The sequence below is a fragment of the Amphiprion ocellaris genome, chromosome 9 (assembly GCF_022539595.1).
Source record: "Amphiprion ocellaris isolate individual 3 ecotype Okinawa chromosome 9, ASM2253959v1, whole genome shotgun sequence".
In the NCBI taxonomy this organism is placed as follows: domain Eukaryota; kingdom Metazoa; phylum Chordata; class Actinopteri; family Pomacentridae; genus Amphiprion; species Amphiprion ocellaris.
In genome coordinates, this window is record NC_072774.1 from 2,889,489 (window position 1) to 2,913,418 (window position 23,930).

Sequence of the window (23,930 nt, forward strand, 5' to 3'; positions counted from 1 at the left end):
AGAGACATAAAGACCAGATCAGCTGCACACGTCCTCCTTTATTGTAACACATCAACATTTAAGTTTCCTCATCTCCATCTGTAAACCTTATTTTTATTTCGTCTTAAACACAAAGCGGCTGCATAAATAGAACTCCTGATCAAACTTCTATCTCTTCTTCACGGAGCCGCTCTTCTTCTCCGTCTTGGACTTCTTCCCGTCCTTCTTGGCTTTGGACAGATTCTCGTAAACGTCCTCCTTGTTCCTGCGGAGACAAACAGGAAGCTGCTCAGTGAGTGGGGTTAACGAACTGAATCAGTCACAGCAGCAGAACCGACCGGGTCACGGTGCTCTAACTCGGACCCCCACGGTTCCGTTTCATCCTCTAATTGGTTAATGAGAACTTTGTCCACTTCACACATGACTGACCGTCCACAGCCGGAGGTCACAATAACAGGCTTCATTATCTGGAGTCTCTGTTATCGGCTAGAGTTCAGTTTACGTTCACTTATCAGGGAGGCCTGAGTCTGAAAAACTACAGGAGCTGCCAATGAAAGGAGATGCATTGTGGGAAATGTAGGATCCGCAGTTCTTCTTTCAGTCTGTCTTTAATATAATGTTTTGAAGACAATAAGAGGCTGCTTTTCTTTTTACAGATTAAGAAATGGAACCATTTATCAGCCAGAAACTGTAAAAACAGAAACTTTATGCACTAATAATGTGTGAAAACCTGCTCCAAACATGAACCAAATCCAATCTGAAAATTGTAATTTTCATCACTTTATTATACGCCTCATTTTCAGACAGGAAAAAACAAAAACAAGACACAAAATGACAAAAACGAGACAAAAAATGACAAAATCGAGACACAAAATGCCAAAAACGAGACACAAAATGAGAAAACCACGACACAACATGACAAAACGAGATACAAAATGACAAAAGCAAGACACAAAATGACAAAAACGACACACAATACAACAAAACGAGACACAAAACGACAATACCAAGACACAAAACAATAAAAACAAGACACGAAATGACAAAAATGAGACACGAAACAACAAAAACAAGACACAAAATGACAAAGAGATAGAAAATCATCTATAGTATGATGAGACAAATTTTATTCAGCAGAATAAAGACATTTTGATGAAATATCACAATTTTAAGGCCCAGATTTGGTTAATTTTTTTGATGGAACCACAGGTAACACGTGATGCGTTCAAGGACCAGCTGAAAGTCGAAAATCTGACGATTTTTCTTCTGTTTTCACAGTTTCTGGCAGAGTGATTTTGGTGATTTTTTTAAAATAGAAAACATGTCTTTCAAACCCACCGCTCACAGCCCTTTACTGCATGTCTTCCCCCCACTCTTCTCCCTACTTTCCTATCTGCCTCTCAAACTGTGCCTATCAAATAAAGCCAAAAAATACATAAAAATCACAGTCGAGTGAAACCTTCCGTAGAAGCTGGATGTGTGAAGTGTTTCAGAGGACCAGATCAGATGAAAGCAGTGTGTTTCTACAGTAACACGGAGCTCTGAGCTTTCGAGGCTCCTCATGAAAACTCACTTGGACACCTTCCTGCTGGCCGGCTGGTGTTTGAGCTGCAGGTTTCCATATTCGGTCTCAGCTTCCTGCAGAAACAAACAGAGTCAGAGTGAGAGGCTGTTTGTCGATGTGGCCGTCTGGTCTCGGGGTCAACGTTCGTCCGTCTGATCTACAAAGACCTGCTGATACACAAACCTGTCTTTATCTCCTCGTCACAGCCGGCATTCAGAGACGACACGCTGCCGGTCCTCATTTAGACACTGAGACTGCAGATCTTTTATCTGCTGATAGAAACCATCTATGGCTGTCTGGTGATTACATGTGTGAGTGAACAGCCGAATCTCTAAACATAAATCTGCCGCGTGGTTTAATTGTAAAGACTCAACACTGATGCTGCTCTAGGAATAGTTTCAAAACAGATAGAAAGTAAGAACCAAAAATACAGACGCGTCAGCTTCTCTCGCTGCTTGACACAAACAGAAAACTCTCACGTTTTCCACCAACAGAAGTCTGATAGAAGATCATTTAGTCTGATTTAAGGTTCATGGAGTTTTTGTTTTGAGCTTTATTTAAAGAGTTTGTTGATCTGCAGCTCCACATGAGCAGAAGAGTCATGTCGATGATGGGTAGATAGACAGGTAGAAGGTTAGGTAGACAGGTAGACAGGTAGACAGACAAGTAGACAGATGGGTAGAAAATTTGGTAGACAGGGAGACAGACAAATAGACAGATGGATAGACAATCAGGTAGACAAGTAGACAGACAGGTAGAAAGTCAGATAGACAATCACGTAGACAAGAAGACAGACGGGTAGAAAGTCAGGTAGACAATCAGGTAGACAAGAAGACAGACAGGTAGAAAGTCAGATAGACAGTAGGCAGATGGGTAAAAAGTTAGGTAGACAATGAGGTAGACAGACATGTAGAAAGTCAGGTAGACAGGCAGGTAGACAGATGGGCAGAAAGTTAGGTAGACATGTAGACATACAGGTAGATAGATGGATAGACAATTGGGTAGACAAGTAGACAGATGGGTAGACAGAAAGTTAGAGAGATGGGTTGAAAATCAGGTAGACAGTGAGGTAGACAGGTAGACAGACAGACAGACAATCAGGTCAAAAGTCAGGTAGACAGAAACAGACAGAAATGTTCCTCTGTACCTCTATGGAGATATTCCATTAAAAATCAGCCGTTTCCCGCTACAATAGTCATTTACCACATTAACAATGTCTACACTGGATTTATCATTCATTTAATGTTATCTTCATTGAAAAAAAAATGCTTTTCTTTCAACAATAAGGACCCAAACTTTTGAACGGTAGTGTATATTTCAGAAACACTAAATGTTTCAGTGTTGTTTGTTTCCTGTGTTATTCCTCTTCACGTCAGCGATTCTTCCTCCTCCTACCTGCTAACTTTCAGCTGATTTCTGTCCTTCATTACTTCTGCTGCACACATCTAACAGCAGGTTGTTGTGATCCAGCTGTTTTCAGTCAGTTTCACCATTCCACTGAGCAGCCCTGGTTCTTATTGGTTCAATCTTATACATGATCTAGTTCAGGCCTTGAAAGTTTTAATGTATAAGGTAGAATCTGGTGGAACATTCTGCTGCTGCTCACCAGGGCGGCGTTGTCTTTGGCCTTGGTGGTCTGGATGTGCTCGGATACGGCCAGATAGATGAACTTATACTGGGCCTCGGTCTGGACCATCCCAGAACGCTGCTCCCGAACCATCTGGATGTACTTTGAGATGTCAATGTCACAGTCCAGACCTGCAGGAGGAGAACAGGAACTGGATTAGAAATGGTTCTGTTTTTACTCTAGAACTGGTTTGTGTAGATCAGGTTCTTTACCCAGAGTGTCGATGGTCTCCAGGATCATGTCGATCACCACGAAGGTTCCTGTCCGACCGATTCCAGCGCTGCAGAAACAGTTAACATGTCTTTAATCCAAGAGGAGGAGCTTCATTAACTGAACTAATAAAGAAGTTCAGCCTCAGCGAGTTCAGTAGAACCTTTAGCATGTTCGTTATCTCAGAGCAGCTTCCTGAAACACCACCTAACCCTAACACTTACCACAAAGATGTTTGTTCTAACCCTAAACATGATCAGATAAACTGGACCACCATGGTGTTGGTTCTAACCCTAAACATGATCAGATAAACTGGACCACCATGATGTTGGTTCTAACCCTAAACATGATCAGATAAACTGGATCAGGGTTCGGGTTTGTTCTAACCTGAACCCTGTCTTTGTGACTTTAAGGAGTTCTGTGGTTCTGTTTCTAATCTCCAGACTGCTCCACTGTAAATGCCAGAATAAGATTTGGTCTGTCCTGATATACAGGATATCAGACACCAGAAACACCTGGAGGTTCTGCTACATCTGGATGTTCTGACCCAAATTCCACCAGAATGTTCTTCTACATTTAGGTCTTCTGATCCAGAATCCACCAGGATGTTCCTCTACATCTGGATGTTCTGACCCAGAATCCACCAGGATGTTCCTCTACATCTGGATGTTCTGACCCAGAATCCACCAGAATGTTCCTCTACATCTGGATGTTCTGACCCAAATTCCACCAGAATGTTCTTCTACATTTAGGTCTTCTAACCCAGAATCCACCAGGATGTTCCTCTACATCTGGATGTTCTGATCCAGAATCCCCTAGAATGTTCCTCTACATCTGGTTGTTCTGACCCCAAAATCCACCAGATGTTCTGCTACAAGTGATTGTTCTGACAGGAAAACAGATGTTGGATCTGAACGTTCCAACTGTTCAACACCGACTGACTCCCAGTCTTAGATTTATCATCCAATAAATCTGAGTTTCAGTTTAACCATTATCCAGCGACTCTAAACCTGGTTGAGATTTTATTATATTTATGAACGTGTGTTTCTCAAGTCTTTGTCCACTTTAACACTGATAAAAACACAAATGAATGAATCAGTCAAGCAGGAAGCTTCTGATTCTTCTAGAAGATCCACAGAGAACTTGTTTTAAACTCTAAACCTCCGAACGTCACATCACAGGAAATGAGAAAACAGCGTTAAAGTGTAAAATCTGTGTATTTTATTAGTTTGAGGCTGATGATGAGGAAGCATCTCTGTTCTTTTAATAACCTTCAGCAGCTCCAGAAGTGAACACAGCTCCAGCTGAGTTGAGACAGAACGTCAGATCTTACTCCTGCAAGGCTTTGTGAAGTCCTGCATACCAGCACGCTTACACAACGTAATCAGTTCAGCAGCTTCGCTCATATCAGGGAAATACCAGCAGGATAAACTGTCAGTAGACTCAGACCTGTTGTTCTCCTACTACTAATCTAAATCCAGAAACTGTGATGGTTTAAATGTTAAACCTCAAAGATCTTCTATGACATGAGACAAGTTCTTTGTAGGAAACACGCAGCTGCAGGTCTGAAGTGTGTCGTGTTTGTGTCGTGCTTGTTGTCGTACCTGCAGTGGATGATCATGGGTCCGGCCTTTGGATATTCGGCCTGCTTGTTGTTGACCTGGGTGAGGAAGCTGAGGACGCCGCCTGGTTCCTGAGGGACGCCGTGGTCGGGCCAGCTGAGGTACTGGTAGTGCCAGACGGTCCGCGACTGTTTGGGCTGAGAACGAGGAGAAAATAAGAAAATACATCCCAAAATATTCCTCAGAAACATCAGCCTGAATCTAAAGATTGTTCGCTCTGTTCACCAATCTGTGGATCAATAACTGGATCAATCGATCAGCTGTTTGGTTCTAAATGTCAGAAAATGTTAAAAATGTGGTTCAGAGTTTCCTCAAATGTCTGGTTTAGTCCAGAGATCTTCAGTTTTCTGTCACAGAGGAAAGAAACCAGAAAATATTCACTTTTTTTAAATTACTGAAGCTGATCGATTATTAAAAAGTAGCTTCATTAGTGTTGGTGTCTGTTAGCAGGAGATGAAGGTTCTGAAGATTGTGAAGGTTCTGAAGTCACCTTGTCCACCGGAGCGATGTCCAGAACTCGGACTTTATAATCAGTAGCTTCTCTCTCGGACACCCAGGTCACCATGAAGGAACCGACCTCCTTCTGAGGATCCTCCTTGGTAGGCCAGTACGGAACACATTTGTTCTGCAGGAGAACCAAAATAAACCCAACAAGTTCTGATTGGTTCATAAAGTTTACAGACAGACAGGTAGACAGACAGACAGACAGACAGATGGGTAGACAGTCGGGTAGACAGACGGGTAGACAGACAGGTAGAAAGTCAGGTAGACAATGAGGTAGACAAGTAGACAGACGGGAAGACAGACAGACAGACAGGTAGAAAGTCAGGTAGACAGACAGGTAGACAGACAGGTAGAAAGTCAGGTAGACAGGCAGGTAGACAGGCAGGTAGACAGATGGGTAGCAAGTCAGGTAGACAGGTAGTCATACAAGTAGACAGGTAGACAGACAGGTTGTCAGACTGGTAGACGGGTGGAAAGTCAGGTAGACAGACAGGTTGTCAGACTGGTAGACGGGTGGAAAGTCAGGTAGACAGGTAGACGGTCAGGCAGACAGTCGGGTAGACAGACGGATAGACAGATGAGTAGACAGACGGGTACAAAGTCAGGTAGACAGACGAGCAGACAGACGGGCAGACAGTCGGGTAGACAGACAGACAGGTGAACCCAGAGGGGCGGAGCTTCAAATCATCATGTTATTTATTTGTGGTTCTTTTGTCGTTTGAAAGTCGTATTTATTTTGTCTGAAAACCAAAACCAGAGACAACTAGCAGAATCAGGTGATCAGCTGTTGCTAGGATACTGACCCTTCCTTTTTCCACCTCTCTGGTCGTCATGACGATGACACTCGTGTTCTCCTGCCAGACCATCTGCCAGAAGTCATTGACGGTTGTTGCTAGGCAACCCTGGGTGGCGATGTAAACTTTCCGATCTGCAGATTCCCACAGAGTGTCCTGGAATCGCACAGACACGCAAACATGTCAACACAACTAAACAACAACAACTACACATCAACATAACAACACATCAACACAACTACACACAAACACAACTACAACACAACTACACATTAACACAACTAGAAGACAACAACTACATATTAACACAACAACATATAAACACTACTACACATCAACAAAAGTACAACACAACAACTACAACACAACAAAACATCACACAGCTATATACAAACACATCAACATAACAACACAACAACTACACATCAACACAGCTACAAATCAACACAATTACTACACATTAACACAACAACATATCAACACAAATACACATCAAGATAACAACACAACTACACATTAACACAACTACAACACAACAGTGTTTCTGTAGTGTGTCTGTTGTGTTACTGTGACTTACTCTGACATAGTTGGCGTTGATATAATCTGAACCCACAACGTCTGGATCAGCGTCCTTCAGGATGACTCTGGTATCGTTGACTGGACAGAAAAAACAGAGGAGAAGAAGAGTGAAGCTCTGAGTGGATTTATTAAAGAGAGAAGAAGGAGGAGGAGGAGGAGGAGGATGAGGAGGAGAAGAAGAAGAAGAAGAAGAAGAGGAAGAAGAAGAAAGAGGAGGAGGAGGAGGGGGGGAAGAAGAAGAAGATGAAGAAGAAGATGAAGAAGAAGAAGAAGAAGAAGAAAAAGCCTCCTCACAGGGCAGGATGTTCTTGTATCTGTTCTTGCTCTTGTTCTCTGGTCTCTGTCCTTCCTCTCTGCTCTTCTTCACCTTTGCTTCCATTTTCTGAAGAGCCTGATAGAGGAAAAATGACAGATGAGTCTCAGTTCGACATAAACTCTGTACACAACATGAAATACTACTGACAATATCAGTAATAGTATCAGTAGTACAACAATCACTACCGCAGGCTGTTAGTGTCATCCTGGATCAATAAAATAAATGCAGCATGGCTCAGAAACAGTGAACAGAGGAGCAAGTTGTTGAAGATACATTCAGCATGGTGAAACATCTTTCTACACGCTGGAAACATGGAAATGAATACTCAAAATTACCTAAAACCGGTTCTAATTTACATAAAAGTGGTCCAAAATGACACAATCTCTGTCCAAATTACTACAAGTTTATCTAAAATGATGATACACTCGTCCAAAACGAATCGAAAAACATCTAAACGTCTCAAAATTTGTCCGTAACGGCATCAAGATCTGTTTACAGTGAAGCGCTTCAGTCTGACTGGCTGCAGGTTAGTGTCCGTCCACCAGGTGGCAGTGTGACCCTCCTCAGGCGTTAATACATCAGCGTAAAGAAGTTTATGTAGATATTTATTTATTTCTTCTACCGATTCCAAGCATTAATCCTGAAAATATCACATCTTACATCAAATTCCTCCCAGAATCCAGCTTTAAGCTTCTCTCCTTCCTGCTGCTGCTGATCTGAGGTCAGATCCAGCTGCTTCACTCTGCTGTCGATGTCGGCCGCGTTCACTCTGGTCGAGTAGTATGGCTGCACAGGTGAGATACAGGTAAAATACAGGTAAGATACAAATAAGATACAGGTAAGATACAGATAGAATACAGGTAGAATACAGGTGAGATACAGATAAGATTCAGGTAAAATAACGGTAAGATACAGGTAGAATACAGGTGAAATATAGTTGAGATACAAACAAGATACAGGTGAGATACAGGTAAGATACAGATAGAATACAGGTAGAATACAGGTAGAATATAGGCAAGATACAGATGAGATACAAATAAGATACACAGGTGAGATACGAGATACAGGTAGAATAAAAGCAAGATACAGGTAGAATACAGGAAGCATTCAGAGGAAAACAGGTGAGATACAGGTGAGAGAATCCCACAGAACACACCTGAGAGGAACATTTAGCTGATTAATAAACATCAGCTTCACTTTCAGGAAGAAAACTAACAAAGTGACTCAGGTGTTGTTCACCTGCAGCTCACCTGCTTCAGGTAAACCCAGTTTCCAGAAATCTCCTCGATTCCTTTACGTTTGTAGAATTCAACCAAATCTGTGAGAGAGTCGAACAGATCGGAGCCTCCAACAGTGTACCTGTCATTCTAACACAACAGACACACAACAGACACACAACCTATTATTGTAACACAACACACAATCTATTATTCTAACACAACAGACACACAACCTGTCATTCTAACACAACAGACACACAACCTGTCATTCTAACACAACAGACACACAACCTGTCAATAACACAACAGACACACAACAGACACACAACCTATTATTCTAACACAAGAGACACACACAACCTATTATTCTAACACAACAGACACACAACCTATCATTAACACAACAGACACACAACCTATTATTCTAACACAACAGACACACGACCTGTCATTCTAACACAACAGACACACAACAGACACACAACCTATTATTGTAACACAACACACAATCTATTATTCTAACACAACAGACACACAACCTGTCATTAACACAACAGACACACAACAGACACACAACCTGTCATTCTAACACAACAGACACACAACCGGTCATTAACACAGCAGACACACAACCTGTTATTAACACAACAGACACACAACCTGTCATTAACACAACAGACACACAACAGACACACAACCTATTATTCTAACACAACACACAATCTATTATTCTAACACAATAGACCCCTGTCATTAACACAACAGACTGTCAGAATAAAAGCATATATAACAGAAATAGACTGCAAAAACAGGAAGAATCATCAGATTGTCAGTTGTCTGATTGTCTTTGAATGCATCACGTGTTTTATGTTTTTTCAAGAAAACGAACCAAATCTGCATTTTTCATCTAAATCAGTTTTTTTTGTCTCACTAAAAGGTTAGCCAGCTGATATTTAATATTTACAAAAAGGTTCTGAATTTTCCTGATTCACTAAATGACTGTTTCTCCTTCAGAATAAAAGCCCTGGCAGGAAGCTGACAGTGTTTCCACTTAAATAAAAGCTCAGCGCTTGTGTGTCTGTTTGTGTGTCTGTTTGTGTGTCTGTCAGCTGCATTAACACACAGTTGATTCTACAAACACACAATCCAGTTCACTGAGAAACAAAACAGAAGAAACACAAACTGCTGAAACAACTGAGAGGAAACGAATTAACGTCAGACTCTTATTGCACAACAAGACAGGAAATGACACACAGCACTGGGAATAACCCACACACACACCCATAGTTACACACAGTAACACACCTGACACATGACCTTGATGTGTGAGACTCTCTTCCCTCCTGTCCGGTTCTTCTCGTCGGTCAGAACCGACAGAACAAAGTCTCCCGGTTTGGACAGAGACTCTCGGACCAGGAAGGTTCCGGGTTCGTCTTTGGCCGCCAGCAGCTTCTCAGCGCTCGGACCGGACAGGTGACCGTGGAACCACCTGAGACACGACACACCTGAGAGTCAGCAGGTAGAGGGAGACGCTGCGAGACGCTGAAACACTCCAGTTTAACTCAGTTATTATTATTATTATTATTATTATTATTATTATTATTATTATTATTATTATTATTATTATTATTATCATCATCACCGTCATCACCATCATCATTATTATTATTATTATTATTATTATTATTATTATTATTATTATCATCATCATCATCACCATCACCATCATCATCATCATCATCATCACCATCATCATTGTTATTATTATTGTTATTATTATTATTATTATTATTAATAATAATAATAATAATAATAATAATAATAATAATAATAATAATATTATGCTGTAATGGGGCGCTGAAACAGTCCAGTTTAGAAGTTTCTGTTTATTAAAAGATCCACCAGGTGGAGCTGAACCCAAGTATGATCTACAGACATCATCGGTGCAGTTTGTTAGTGCTGTTCTCATTCTTTTCAATAAATACCTTCAGCCTAGTTTAGCTTCTAGGATTTTAGATTTCACATCTATCAATTACACACAAATTGTACACAAATCTGGCAGCAAAGGTGTCAGAAAAAACAGATAAAACAAATGATAAAACACCGTATTGCTCAAAAAATCTGTAAAACAATTACATTTTAGTGGATTTAAATACTATAAATATTATAATCTAAAATCTGTGTAATTTTACGTCACATGTTGTGAATAAACAAATTATTATTAATGAAAATACAAATGTTTGACCTGGCAGTTATTTATAGTTTTGGGCTGTTTTTGTGTAAATTAATACCTGTTTTGTAACAGATATTATTTGTAACTCAACAAACCAGAGGAAATCTGTAAAATACATAATTTTTCTTTAAAATAACAAAATATAGCCATAAATTAACAATATTTTCAGCTGATTTAAATGTAGCAAAATGTGTAATTTTACAATAAAAATATCGTGAAAGAAAAAACTATTTATTCTTTTACTGAAACTGAATTAAACATTGTAAAACATATATAAAATAATACAACAAAACACTTTTATATTAAACATCATGATGTTTTTTATAGTTAAGTAAATCAGTTCTTTTTTGTTGATTTTATTTGATATTAACAAACTTGGGAAAACGTGTAAAATTACAATTAAAGAATCATTTACATTTATCAGTCCTTAATATTCATAATTAACAGCAAATATCTGTAAATTTATTGATGTAATTAAAGTAAAAATAATGTTTTTCTATGGTGAAATGTAAAATTATTGATTCTTGCCTTTAGTTATTCACATTTTGGTCAGTATTTTTTTAAATTTCATCCAACACATTAGTTAATGCTTTTCTTCTGTGGTTTTATTGCTACTAATAATTATTATTTATAGAGTACCTTTTACATAAATGAGTTTACAAAGTGGAAAAAAACACATTGGAAATCAACAAAATAACAGTAAATTATTTAAAAGATTACAACTAAAAAGTTTTACAGTTTTTTCTGTCTGCTGTCTGCGACCACACTGTAAATAATCTGCTTTGTTCTTATTTCTGTCGCCTGTAAAGAGCAACTTTTTGGTTTTTCGTGTTGTTTAAAACCCTCACTGTGATCGTAAAGTGTCTCAGAGTGAAACCTGACGGTTAAAACCCTGAAACAGACTCAGTACAGTGAACACAAATAGAGTCGTTAGATAAAATCAGTAAAAGAGGCGCTGCTGTGGCTGGCAGGTCATTTATTTCTGTCCACTGTACGTTCGAGGGCCTCGGCTGCAGCGTTTGTGACTTAATTTAGTCACAGTTCTCGATTTCTTCTTCTAAACTTCCTGTGCTGTGGTCGGAAAGTTTCTGATGACAGATTTCGTGGCTGAAGAGGACAAAGTATTTATAGCTGCCCCCCCCCCCACCAGTGATCCTCCTGCACCACATGTTGCTGTAAACTAGTAATTATTTAACTAACAATAAACTATAATGTTTGATTTATTCTTGTCCGATCACTGAGGGAGCTGCAATAAAACTGACATAACAATCAGCTGATTTAGTTTCAGACGGTTCCAGCTCTGAAAATGAATTACTGCAGGTTGTTGCCTTTAGATTCTGTTTGATTTGACGGATCAGAACCAGAACCGAGCTGCTGAAGGCCCAGAACAGAGTCTGAGATGAGGAAGGTGGAAGTGAGCAGCAGCATAATGGAGTGTGTAATAGAGGAAGACAGGAGGGTCTGGCCGGTGCTTTCAAAAGTGTCAAAACTTCAAGTTTCCAACCGCAGCGACAAAAGGGAAGTTAGACAACGACAACCGCTGAGCTGCAGATCTGCAGGTCTGTGCCCTCCTGATCTACTAAACTACCAGATTATTAGCAACAGGCCACCAACCTGGTTTAACCCTCCTGTTGTCCTCATTTACGGGAACCAAAAAATATTGTTCCCTTGTCTGAAAAAAATCCAAGAAATCAGCACAAAAATTCCTCAAATTTCTGAAATTTGGCGAAACCTTCAGGAAGAAAACTCCAGTTCCTTAAAAGTTTCCCTTAAAAGTTTTATTTAAAAAATCTCCCAAATTTGGCAAGAAAATTCTTGTAAATATTTTCAAAAAATGAGTCAAAATATTCGGCTGCACAGTGGCGTAGTGGTTAGCACTTTCGCCTTGCAGCTAGAAGATCCCTGGTTCACGTCCCGGCTTTCCCGGGATCTTTCTGCATGGAGTTTGCATGTTCTCCCTGTGCATGCGTGGGTTTTCTCCGGGTACTCCGGCTTCCTCCCACAGTCCAAAAATATGCTGAGGTTAATTGATCATTCTAAATTGCCCGTAGGTGTGAATGTGAGAGTGATTGTTTGTCTCTGTATGTAGCCCTGTGACAGACTGGTGACCTGTCTAGGGTGTCCCCTGCCTTCACCTGAGTCAGCTGGGATAGACTCCAGCCCCCCCATGACCCTAGTGAGGATTAAGCAGTGTATAGATAATGGATGGATGGATGGATGGATGGATGGATGGAGTCAAAATATTCGTAAAAAATCCTAAAAATATCTAAAGTGATTACATATATATCAGTAAAACTTCTAATATTTTCTTTAAGAACATTCACAAAAAAAAATCAAGCAATGTTCTTAAGAAACATTTTAACTTTTTTTTTCCCCACTAAAAAATTTTCAAAGATTTCCCAAAAATGTTGAAAATGTGGACATCAGAAGTTCCACTGTGAAAACAGATTTTTTTCCCCCACATTTTCAAAATTTAAAACGTGTCAATTTTGACCCGCAGGACGACACAAGGGTTAATAAACTACCAGCTAACTAGCAGCAGGACACTAACCTGATCTACTAAACTACCAGCTAAACAGTGGCAGGATGCTAAACTTGTTTAATAAACTACCAGCTAACTGGCAGCAGGACAACAGCAGGTAAACACTAGTTAGTAGCAGGTAAACACTAGTTAGTAACAGCAGGTAAACACTAGTTAGTAGCAGGTAAACACTAGTTAGTAACAGCAGGTAGACACTAGTTAGTAGCAGGTAAACACTAGTTAGTAACAGCAGGTAAACACTAGTTAGTAGCAGGTAAACACTAGTTAGTAACAGCAGGTAAACACTAGTTAGTAGCAGGTAAACATTAGTTAGTAACAGCAGGTAAACACTAGTTAGTATTAGGTAAACACTAGTAACAGCAGGTAAACACTAGTTAGTAGCAGGTAAACATTAGTCAGTAGCAGCAGGTAAACACTAGTTAGTAACAGCAGGTAAACATTAGTTAGTAACAGCGGGTAAACACTAGTTAGTAACAGCAGGTAAACACTAGTTAGTAACAGCAGGTAAACACTAGTTAGTAGCAGGTAAACATTAGTAACAGCAGGTAAACACTAGTTAGTAACAGCAGGTAAACATTAGTTAGTAGCAGCAGGTAAACACTAGTTAGTAGCAGGTAAACAGTAACAGCAGTTAAACACTAGTTAGTAACAGCAGGTAAACACTAGTTAGTAACAGCAGGTAAACACTAGTTAGTAGCAGGTAAACACTAGTTAGTAGCAGCAGGTAAACACTAGTTAGTAACAGCAGGTAAACACTAGTTAGTAGCAGGTAAACATTAGTAACAGCAGGTAAACACTAGTTAGTAGCAGGTAAACAGTTATTAACAGCAGGTAAACACTAGTTAGTAGCAGATAAACACTAGTTAATAGCAGCAGGTAAACACTAGTTAGTAGCAGGTAAACACTAGTTAGTAACAGCAGGTAAACACTAGTTAGTAACAGCAGGTAAACACTAGTTAGTAACAGCAGGTAAACACTAGTTAGTAACAGCAGGTAAACACTAGTTAGTAGCAGGTAAACACTAGTTAGTAACAGCAGGTAAACACTAGTTAGTAGCAGGTAAACATTAGTTAGAAGCAGGTAAACACTAGTTAGTAGCAGATAAACACTAGTTAGTAGCAGCAGGTAAACACTAGTTAGTAGCAGATAAACACTAGTTAATAACAGCAGGTAAACACTAGTTAGTAGCAGGTAAACATTAGTTAGAAGCAGATAAACACTAGTTAGTAGCAGATAAACACTAGTTAGTAGCAGCAGGTAAACACTAGTTAGTAGCAGGTAAACACTAGTTAGTAGCAGGTAAACACTAGTTAGTAGCAGCAGGTAAACACTAGTTAGTAGCAGGTAAACACTAGTTAGTAGCAGATAAAGACTAGTTAGTAGCAGCAGGTAAACACTAGTTAGTAACAGCACATCTGGATTAACTGTGGAGGATTCTTTCCTCAATCTTCCCAAACTGAACTGATCTTCAGTAAACAACTACATATATAATAAATATAACATTCTGTATCGTCTTTTTCTCCATTAATAACTTCATTTATTTAGTTTTTAATCATTATGTCTTTATTTTTCAGTTCTGTAGGACTTTTGTAATTCTTCTGCTTCTTTCTGGATCCAGCTGTGGATTATTTTCTGTGGATTTCTAATAAATCCGCTGTTTGGTTCTAAAATCAGAAAATGACTCAAACTGATTAATTAATTATCACGATAGTTTACAACAAACTTAATGAGATCATTGGTTCTATTTTGTTGAATGTTTTCATTAAAGCCAAAAATTCTTTTTCATCTGTGACTGAAATAATTTTCAGAGAATTTCTGACACTTTTTTTCTTGTTTTTTTTTTGGTAATTTTTTTCTCTTATGGGTTTGTCTTTTTTTTTTTTTTTTTTTTTTTTTTACAATACTATATTATTATTTTATTATTATTATTACATTTTGGTGATTTTTTTTTAAAGTTAGACATATAGAATAAAGTGATTTTGATGAATTATGACAATTTTAAGCTGAGATTTGATTAATTTACCTGACAGAACCACAAGTCACTCATGATATGTTCAAGTACCATCATAAAGTACAAATTCCATTGATATTTTCAGTTTTAACCGTTTTTGACTTTGAAAAATGGCGTAGTTTTAACAATTTTTAAAAGACATTTAACATTTATGCCTTTAAAACCCACCAATGACAAGTAAACAGTACACGCAGCCTGTAGCTGTAATATTAGAATATTATTATGAATAAATCACTTTTAGTTTAGTTTGAGCTCAACTGGATTTAACATATATGACATTATCCTGAGATTCAGTCTGAATAATTAATCAGAATAATATTAAAAATCATAATAAAGCTGTGTTTGAACTGCAGGAGCTGAAAGTTTTTAGTAAATGAATAAAGTGTGTGAGCATAAATGAAGCTACAGAGAAGCTTTGGTCTGTAAATTATGTTCTCCAAGCAGCACAAAACAACTTTTTATATGTGTTTCAGTGGGAAAAAATGACCACTTCTCTACTACGATCGTGGCTCATTGTGCAATATCTGTCCAAATAATGACTATTTGTGGTTGCATGCCATTCATCCATCCATCCATCCATTATCTATACACCGCTTAATCCTCACTAGGGTCATGGGGGGCTGGAGTCTATCCCAGCTGACTCAGGTGAAGGCAGGGGACACCCTAGACAGGTCACCAGTCTGTCACAGGGCTACATACAGAGACAAACAATCACTCTCACATTCACACCTACGGGCAATTTAGAATGATCAATTAACCTCAGCATATTTTTGGACTGTGGGAGGAAGCCGGAGTACCCGGAGAAAACCCACGCATGCACAGGGAGAACATGCAAACTCCATGCAGAAAGATCCCGGGAAAGCCGGGATGTGAACCAGGGATCTTCTAGCTGCAAGGCGAAAGTGCTAACCACTACGCCACTGTGCAGCCCTGCATGCCATTCAGCTGCAGTAAAATGTTCACCAAAGGAGGAGACGTCTTAATCTTTACACTTGTTTGTGAGTATTTTCTGTATTTTAAACCTTAATCTTTAATAAAAACATGTTCAGTTTTAGACGTGGAGTCGCAGGTTTTAACTGCTCTGGTCGACCTGCAGCAGATGAAGAACTGAAGCCTCCACATCTGTTTATTTCGGACGCTGAAATGATCTAAAAGTGTCCTGAGAGTAAAAGTGTTTCCTCTGAAGAGGGGATGAAATATCAGATTATCTTGCAGAGGAAACACAGCCGCTGTCAGCGCCTATATTTAACCCAACCACTAACCAAACTGTGTCAGACAGCAGGAACCAGAGATCGGACCACATGGACCTGCAGGGGGACGCTTTAGAGCGACGCACCTCTCTGTGGTGGGGTCCGAGCAGTTGAGCGGGTATTTGAGCTCGATGACGGTTCCGTCTCTGTCCTGCAGGATGCCGTTCTCTGCCGTGTAGTACTCCACCAGCTCGGACAGCGTGGCGAACTTCTCCCCGCCGTACAGGTCGTAGAAATCCCCGGTGTTCTGGATACGAATGTGGGTGACGCCTTCACCGACCCTGCAGGGAAGCAGACAAAAATATGAATATAATACAGAAATATGTAATAAATACATATGTATGTATAAATATATCCAGTATATGTGGCTGTATCTGTCTGGGACACATTCTGAGTCTCTACTCCATCTGCAGATAACAGCTTCCAGAAAACTCCCCAAAAATATTCATCCTTTGCTGCTTTTAAACATTAAATCATGGTCAGTTAAATTTATTTATTTATTTATTTTTTACAAGAATTTATGACATTTACTAAAAGAGGAGTCATAGGAATCTTGGTGGCCTCCCTCACTACTATCTTTCAGTTTTCGAGGACGTCCTGCTCTAGTCAGATTTATTCATGTTGCATCTTCCTTCCATTTCTTAATGATAGATTTAACTGACCTCCAAGAGATCAAGCATTTTAGATTTTCAACTAATTAGCATCACTTTATAGAAATCTTTGAAACATGAAAGACTTTTTTTTCTGTCAATTTTCATCCAAAAAGCCAAATTAAAATGATTCAACTTCCTATTTTCAGGAACTGTTTGTAGCTTCAGAGGAAAATCTTTAGAAAAACAATAAAATATCTTTTAGCTTTACAGTCAGAATTTCTCACCTGACAGTAACTCATCACCTTTGTTTAATTTAAAGGCTGCATGTTTTTGAAATATAAAAGAATCGAAGTGTAAAAATGCTGAAATAAACGATTTCTAAACACCCAGTGTTTAGCAGATTCTACAGGTCTGTCCAGATTATTACACAATCCTGATCAGCATCTTTATCAGGATCAATGAAACCAACGGAAACATTTCAGTCACAGTTTCCACTACTTTGTGTTTTCCACTCTATCGATATTAACCTCAGCGAGCAGCTCTGTGGCTTCAGCCCAGAAGAAAGACGAGCCGATAACTCAGAGAACTTATCAGACAGAATCGACTGATGTAGAACCAACAGAGGCATAAAATGAACAGAAAGACACCATTATTAACCCTTAGATGCATCAGTGGGTCCAAAATGAGCCGCTGAGGTTGTTTTCTTGCAATACCTTTGTAAAGAAAAGTTTTTATCACTTCATTTTCCAGCAATTCCTCAAAAAAATGCTTCTGATATCATTCCATTTACATGTTTAAGTTACCTTCTAGACTTTTAAGGAAGGAAAGAAAGCAACAGTTAGAGAAAAAGAGCATAAAAATGTCTATGAAATGGATATTCTGTATAATAGTCTTCTTTTTCAATCATCAATATGTTCAAAATCTGTTATAAAGTGAAAATAAACACATTTCAAACATGAAATTATTCTTGTGAGGACAAAAATAGAATACAAATGATTATTCTTTAAAAAAGACACAAAAAATGGTATAAAAACACATTGATTCTTATAGTGTGGGGTCCAATTACTGGAGCATCTAGGGGTTAACAATTCAGAAAACTGCTTAAATAAAAAACCTTAATGTCAGTAAAAATACTTTTTCTTTTCATTTTTTTTTAGATTTTACTTTTTACAGCTTTACACTGCCTGATCTTTAAATTCAAGCGTTCAGATGATGAGATAAAAACCCTCCAGCAGGTTAAAGCAGCTTCACATTTCCGCTTTTAGCTCAAACAGAATCAAAATTCAAACTTCAAACCGTATTTATCTGCTTATAAAATCCTTTTATTTCTGTCATTAATGTCAAACCAAATGAAAGTTTAATCTGAGGAACAGAATCAGCTCAGACTGATGTTGTCGAGGTCACAAACTGCAGCGGAAAATTCTCTGCAGCTTCAGCTGGTTTGAAGCAAACCGTGGCGTTAAGGAGAGCAGAAGACTTTAGGAAGTTTCAGCTTCTGGTACCTGACAGACAGAGAAAAGTCTCCAACGTTCTTCTTACTGGGTCGAGCCAGAAAACTGCCGGGAATTCCTCGAGTTTTCAGCATCTCCTCGGCCTGCAGACCGCTGATGTCCCTGTGGAACCACCTGGAGAACACAAACACACAACTAATACACAACTAATGCACAAAAATATACAACTAATACACAATACAGACCGCTGATGTCCCCGTGGAGCCACCTGGAGAACACAAACACACAACTAATACACAATACAGACCACTGATGTCCCTGTGGAACCACCTGGAGAACACAAACACACAACTAATACACAACTAATGCACAAAAATATACAACTAATACACAATACAGACCGCTGATGTCCCTGTGGAACCACCTGGAGAACACAAACACACAACTAATACACAACTAATGCACAAAAATATACAACTAATACACAATACAGACCGCTGATGTCCCTGTGGAGCCACCTGGAGAACACAAATACACAACTACTACACCAAAACATGCAAATACACAACTAACACACTAATACAACTAATAATACACAAAAATACAACTAATACACATAAAAAACAGACCACTGACACACAAACACACAGCTGACACACAACTAACGAACAATACAGACCGCTGATGTCCCTGTAGGACCAACTGCAGAACACTAGTACACAACTAATACACAAAAACATACAAGTAAACAACAAACACACAAGTAACATACAAATAAAACAACTAATACACAACTAATATACAAAAACAGACAAGTTCACAACAGACATACAAATAATACAACTAATACACAATTAATACATAATACACACAACTAAGACACAGTGTGTGATTAATTCCCACTGAGGAACCCACAACATCTCATAAACAAAACATTAAATAATTGTAGAAACAAACAGAAAACTGCAGCAGTTTGTTTCTGACGGTTTAAAGATTTCAGGTCATTTTCTATTTTCAGTTTAATTTAAAACCAGTTTAAATATTGCAGTACATCTAAATACTAAATATATAAAATAAGCTTTATTTTAATTAACACACAAACACATCGTGTCACTATATTATATTTTATTCCGTTTTCCTGCAGCCTGAATGATGAATTCTGCGTCGACTAATTAAACGTTCTGTATTAATTAAACATTTATGAGCAGAAATCTGCAGCACGTTTACAGATATTTTACTGAACGTTTGGACAACTAGAACCAAAAGCAGCAGAAGCTTTTCTTCATCGTCATCTAAGCAGCTAATCATTCATTCAAATATCAATAAAATCAGAGCTGCAGTTTATTGATTAAACTCAACTATGTCTCGGCATTAAAGTATAAAATGTGAGAAGCTTCATTCTGCGTTTGTTTGAGAGGAAAATAAACGTAAAATAATCCTCAGTTCAGAACAAATCCAGATGTTGGAGCCTCCAGCTGAACGAAGGGTTCCTAAAGTTTCTGTTTTCAGGAACCTCAGATAAAAGAAGTGAACTTTGAGATTCAGTTAAAATGATTCCTCACTAATGTTTTAACGACAATAAATGAATTTTTAACATCAGTAAAAGCGTGAAAATAAAACTAGAATCTAGAGTTTAGTGAGGTTTCAGTGAATAAATCCAGTTCATGTTCCGAGTGTTGTGTTGTGAAGAACCTCTTTAGTTGGAGCTCCATAAATAAAGGTTATTGTTGATTTTTTTTTTTAATCATGAAACGGTTTTGAAACTGACGGAATAGAGCGACGGTTTGCCGGCTGCAGAACCACAGAACCGGAGAACGTGGAGGTTCTTTCTTTAGAACCAAACAGGATTTTTCTGCTCAGACTTCGAGCAGCTTCTCGGATCACATGACGGACGGCAGCTGGAGAGAAGAAGGAGGAATGGAAACAGAGAAGTTGCAGCGAGAAACACGAAGAAAGGAGCGAGCGGAGGGACTCACCGGACCATGGTTCTGTTGCTGCTGCTGCCAGGAACGCGAGAACCTCACAGAAGACTCGGTGGAACCTGTGCAGACGCAGCGAGGAGCCTTTTACCGGCGACACGACAAAGAAACCGTCCCCTCCTCGACACTTCCTCTCTGGGAATCTAAACTTTCTGTCCGTCTGACTCCTCCGGTGACCTCCTCTGATGTCACGGCTCCACCTGAGCTCAGAACCTCCACCTGTGCAGCTGGAACCGACCCTGCAGGTGAAGCTGCCGTGCTGCTCGTCCTTCGCCTCCTCTCAGCTCTCGCTCTGCTCTTCCTTCCTTTTTACGTCTCCTTTCACAAAGTAGTGAAAGCAAGACAGGAACCAGAAGAGCTGACGGCCGGAATCTGCCCTCAATCTGCCTCTGACCCCAGAACCGGAGCTCAGAGATCCATCCTCAGCCCCTCGTCCAGAACCAGAACCAGAACCAGAACCAGAACCAGAGCAGAAGCTCAGAGCTTCGGTCTGTGGACAGAATCACACCTGCTGCTGCCGTTCTGTTGTTCTGCAGCTCCAGGTGTGAAAACAACTAGAACACAAAGGTCGCACAACTTCCTCATTCACACACAGCCTTCCCCCTCCGAGTGTGTGTGCGTGTGTGTGTGTGTGTGTGTGTGTGTGTTTGTATTTATTTATGTGTACATGTGCATGTCTGTCTGTGTGTTTGCGTGAGTGTTTGAGTGAGTGTGTGTGCGTCTGCTTATGTCTGTGTTTCTTTATGTGTGTGTGTCTGTGTTTGCATGTGTGTGTGTCTGTTGTCACGTACATTTGTGTGTGTGTGTGTGTCTATGTTTGCATGTGTGTGTCTGTTGTCACGTACATTTATGTGTGTGTGTGTCTGTGTCTATGTTTGCATGTGTCTGTGTGTGTGTGTGTGTGTGTTTCTTTATGTGGATGTGTGTGTGTTTGTTTATATGTGTGTGTGTGTGTGTGTCTATGTTTGCATGTGTCTGTGTGTGTGTGTGTGTTTCTTTATGTGGATGTGTGTGTGTTTGTTTATATATGTGTGTGTGTGTGTGTGTGTGTGTGTGTACTTCCAGCTAGTAAATTATTTGTGTTGTTATCAGCGCAGCCCCACGGCGTTGTGTTTCAGAAGCTGGCAACAGCACAAAGACACGCACCTCTGCACCGTGACACCACAACCTGCTACACAAATCATTTACAGCCTCCGAAGCAAACAGCCTTCATTCAACAAATCATGTCTTCCTGCTAGAGGTTTCACAAAGTGGATTCAAATTCATGTAAAATATGTTGATTCTTGATTTTCCTCCTCAGACTGAATCAGCCTCACTGTGAGACAGAAGAGAGACCTGACAACAACACAGACACTAGTGAGGGAGGCCACCAAGACTCCTATGACTCCTCTGAAGGAGTTACAAGAAACAGACTAGAGAGCAATTCACACATGACTGAGGTGATGTGTGAATGTAGAGGTGTTTCTACTGTGTTGTGAGGACTGAATGTGGTGTGTATGAGTCCCTGATAAGGCAGAAGTGAGCTGGATGTGGTGTCTTTGAGTAAGTGTGTGTGAGCGTGCACAGGTGTATGTGTGTCTACGGTGCATGTTCGTGTGTCTGATATGTCTTGAGTGTAAGCGGATATGCTTTTCCCTCTCTCAGACCTGGTGCTATTCAACTTTTTTTTCTTTTTTATCCCAATTCACATAGTGTGAGATAATGTTCAGGACCCTCTCATTCATTCACAGATCAACACAACTCTTCTATGTAGCATATAATGCAATGTGTATACCAGTATTAAGCCAGCAGTATGTTTAATAGTAAAAATAATAAATCCTAACACAAGACACCTATGACTCCTCTGAAGGAGTTACTAGAAAGAGACTAGTGAGGGAGGCCACCAAGACACCCATGACTTGAATAGACTTTTGTCATTTGTCTCATGTTCTTGTCGTTCCATTTCTCGCTTTTGTCATTTTTGTCTCGCTTGTGTCATTTATGTAATTCTTTGTCTCGTTTTTGTTGTTTGTCCATCTTCTTGTTGCTTTGTAACTTTTTTGTATAATTTTTTTGTCTCATTTTTTGTCGTTTTTTGTCTCATTTTTGTAATATTTTGTCTTATTTTTATAGATTTTTGCCTTTTGTCTGAGTTTTGTTGTTTTGATCAAAACGTAAACTACTACATTGTTCAGTTCCAGGTGACTAAATGTTGTGTTCCTTTGTAGACACTCTGTGATCTGGAAGTTGTAATGTGTAAATGATAAACTGAGGAATAATGCTGCTGAAATTGAATTTATTTTTCTTAACAAATTTCAGGCTGTTCATGATGTTTTTTAAAAAGATAATTCCTTAAATGTGAACATTTTTGCGCTAAAACAAAGAGTAAAATTTGGAGTTGTGGTTATTTATCGGTTATTATGCTGTGATTTTACTGGTCACTTGACATCAAATTGGTCTGAATGTTGAACCTGAACTAAAATGAGTTTGACAGCCCTGTTGTAGAGAAAAAGTCAGGTGGAATCAACAGCAGGAAATGGAGAAATAGTCACATTGGAAAGACACAGAACTGAAGCACAAGAACAAAATCATCTGAAGACAAGAAAAAATGAGACAGACGTGGAATAAACTCACCGACAGGACATCGTGTGGACCAACTGGAAACCGGAGTTTAACTGGAGTTGATGGTTGAATCGTCCTCCTGTGTTTCTGAGACGATGTTCAGTGTTCGTCCGGTAAAACTGACCTCAGCTCTTCTTCCAGCAGCTTCACTTGGTCCCGATCACATCTGAGGCTTCATCAGCAGCTGATCCTCCCGTCCTGTAATTTGCTCTCATTTCCTAAATGACTCAACTATCTCTGGGAGCAAATGTTCGTCTTCCTGCTTCCTCCGTCTTCCTTCGACCTCTCTGACTCTGCTTCCAGAGTAATTTGCTTCCATGTAAATTTCCCCTCGTGTTTCCAGGCTCCATGCAAAGTATGTCGTGTCTTTGTGCGGCGCATTTGTTTAGTCGAAACAGCTGCATTTTCCAGAACTGGTGTCAGGATCCACAGAATTATACTAGTGGCAGATTAAAGAAAAACCTGCAGCAATGAGTAGATGTGACTGGGTGGTTCTATACGGAACAGATAGAATCAGGACTTGTTCTAGTGGACAGACAGCACTAACATCATTACAACAACGTTCAGCCTCCAGCAGAGCTGCAGAGAAGGAAAGTCCAGAAATGTTGTTTTGTCCTTTAATTTGTCACCTTCTTTGTACTTTCCTGATAAACATGGATGAAGGTGATGGAGGTGACGGAGGTGGTGGAGGAGGTGGAGGTGATCATTCAACCAGATTTTGTGTTGTTTGCTTTCAGCTTTTGATGCATTTAAGTGAAAGTTTCTATCGCTCAGTAGGTTTATAGATTCTGATGAAGCGTCTACCAGTGTTACATGTCACCATCATGTGATGTCCTGCATGTGTCGACTGATCAG

At 39.5% G+C, this 23,930-nt stretch overlaps 1 protein-coding gene across 2 annotated transcripts; it reads right to left on the reverse strand.

Annotated features, from left to right (window-relative positions):
- Nucleotides 1-18: 18 nt before the first annotated feature.
- Nucleotides 19-23,341, reverse strand: ptpn6 (protein tyrosine phosphatase non-receptor type 6). 2 transcript variants are annotated; one of them, XM_055013517.1, is made up of 15 exons: nucleotides 23,088-23,341; nucleotides 18,547-18,669; nucleotides 16,538-16,732; nucleotides 9,721-9,904; nucleotides 8,446-8,562; nucleotides 7,856-7,981; nucleotides 7,174-7,270; nucleotides 6,878-6,957; nucleotides 6,310-6,456; nucleotides 5,493-5,627; nucleotides 4,985-5,139; nucleotides 3,383-3,450; nucleotides 3,150-3,301; nucleotides 1,553-1,617; nucleotides 19-244 (listed from the first exon to the last, which is right to left on the reverse strand). In XM_055013517.1, the coding sequence occupies exons 1-15, from the start codon at nucleotides 23,096-23,098 to the stop codon at nucleotides 148-150; spliced, it is 1,752 nt and encodes a 583-aa protein (XP_054869492.1). In that variant the 5' UTR covers nucleotides 23,099-23,341; the 3' UTR covers nucleotides 19-147. The 2 variants fall into 2 exon arrangements, with proteins under 2 accessions (XP_054869492.1, XP_054869493.1); XM_055013518.1 differs by lacking the exon at nucleotides 23,088-23,341 and adding an exon at nucleotides 20,472-21,386.
- Nucleotides 23,342-23,930: the final 589 nt, after the last annotated feature.

Coding starts and splice junctions, on each gene's coding strand:
- ptpn6 (XM_055013517.1), bottom strand. Junction 7,982..8,445: donor ACTGGGTTTACCTGAAGCAG/GTGAGCTGCAGG, acceptor TCACCTGTGCAG/CCATACTACTCGACCAGAGT. Junction 3,302..3,382: donor GGAGACCATCGACACTCTGG/GTAAAGAACCTG, acceptor CTCCTCCTGCAG/GTCTGGACTGTGACATTGAC.